The sequence below is a fragment of the Egretta garzetta genome, unplaced genomic scaffold, assembly GCF_000687185.1.
Source record: "Egretta garzetta isolate BGI_Z169 unplaced genomic scaffold, ASM68718v1 scaffold307, whole genome shotgun sequence".
Taxonomy (NCBI): domain Eukaryota; kingdom Metazoa; phylum Chordata; class Aves; order Pelecaniformes; family Ardeidae; genus Egretta; species Egretta garzetta.
Window position 1 is genome coordinate 861,079 of NW_009260294.1, and position 809 is coordinate 861,887.

General features: G+C 62.9%; 1 protein-coding gene across 1 annotated transcript in view; it reads right to left on the reverse strand.

Moving 5' to 3' along the window:
• Positions 1 to 495: 495 nt before the first annotated feature.
• Positions 496 to 809, reverse strand: part of LOC104129619 (opioid-binding protein/cell adhesion molecule homolog) — a gene marked incomplete at its 5' end in the record, with an annotated part of 24,914 nt that continues 24,600 nt past the window's right edge. The window contains one exon of the mRNA XM_009642576.1: positions 496 to 507. Within this exon, the coding sequence (XP_009640871.1) occupies positions 496 to 507 (12 nt within the window). The remainder of the gene's footprint in view (positions 508 to 809) is intronic.

An 809-nucleotide genomic window follows, 5' to 3' on the forward strand; every position in this document is an offset into this window, starting at 1 on the left:
GGGCTCCCACATTTCTTCCATTCCTCGGGGAGGCAGAGATGCTCAGCCAAAGGGGAGGGGTGGAGCGGCTGATGTGCAGCCCTCGAGGCCGGGAGCGTGCAGTCCTGTCCCCTCCGGGGCGGGGTGCAGACAAGTGGGAACATTGGAGCTGTAGGAGAAGGGGGCTTGGCGCCTGGTATTTTGCTATGCGGTTTAGTGCCTCTGCCTGCTGTCGGTGGTGCTGTGCTTTTGATGTGCAGGTTGGGAAGTGCTTGGAAAACAAGCCTGGAGAAATCCTCCCCGACAAGTGCTGGGGCAAGAGCCATGGGGCAGGTTAGGGGGGGCAGCAGCGGGGCGGGCGGGGGGGTCTCGAGCAAGGTGGGACGATGGCCCGGCCACCCCATGCGGCAAGCCGAGGCAGCAGGTCCCCACCAGGGCTGGTGGCAGTCCCCAGGGCTCACGTTCCCAGGCCTTGTGCCCTCAGGAAGGTGAGGGGGGGCTTGGGGCAGGCGGGGTTTACAACGTTAGCTGGGAGAAAGAGGAGCAGAAGCATGACCCTTGAAGGACAAACTGGTTGTGTTGGGTGGCGTCCTTGGAAAAGGCCAATGAGCATCATGGTCGGGATGCCCCATGGGGCCGTGGTGGCGAGGCCAGGCTGTGGGGAAGGGCCAGCGACATCCAGGGGCGCCTAGGGGAGGAGCTTTGGCGGCAAGAATTGACATTCAGGATTGAGAGGGCTGAAGGCAGAGCCGGGGGGCTTCAACCTTGGGGGGTCTTTTTGGGCATAGGCAGCTTAGCAAGATGACAAGACGGACATCCCCGGTGACAGC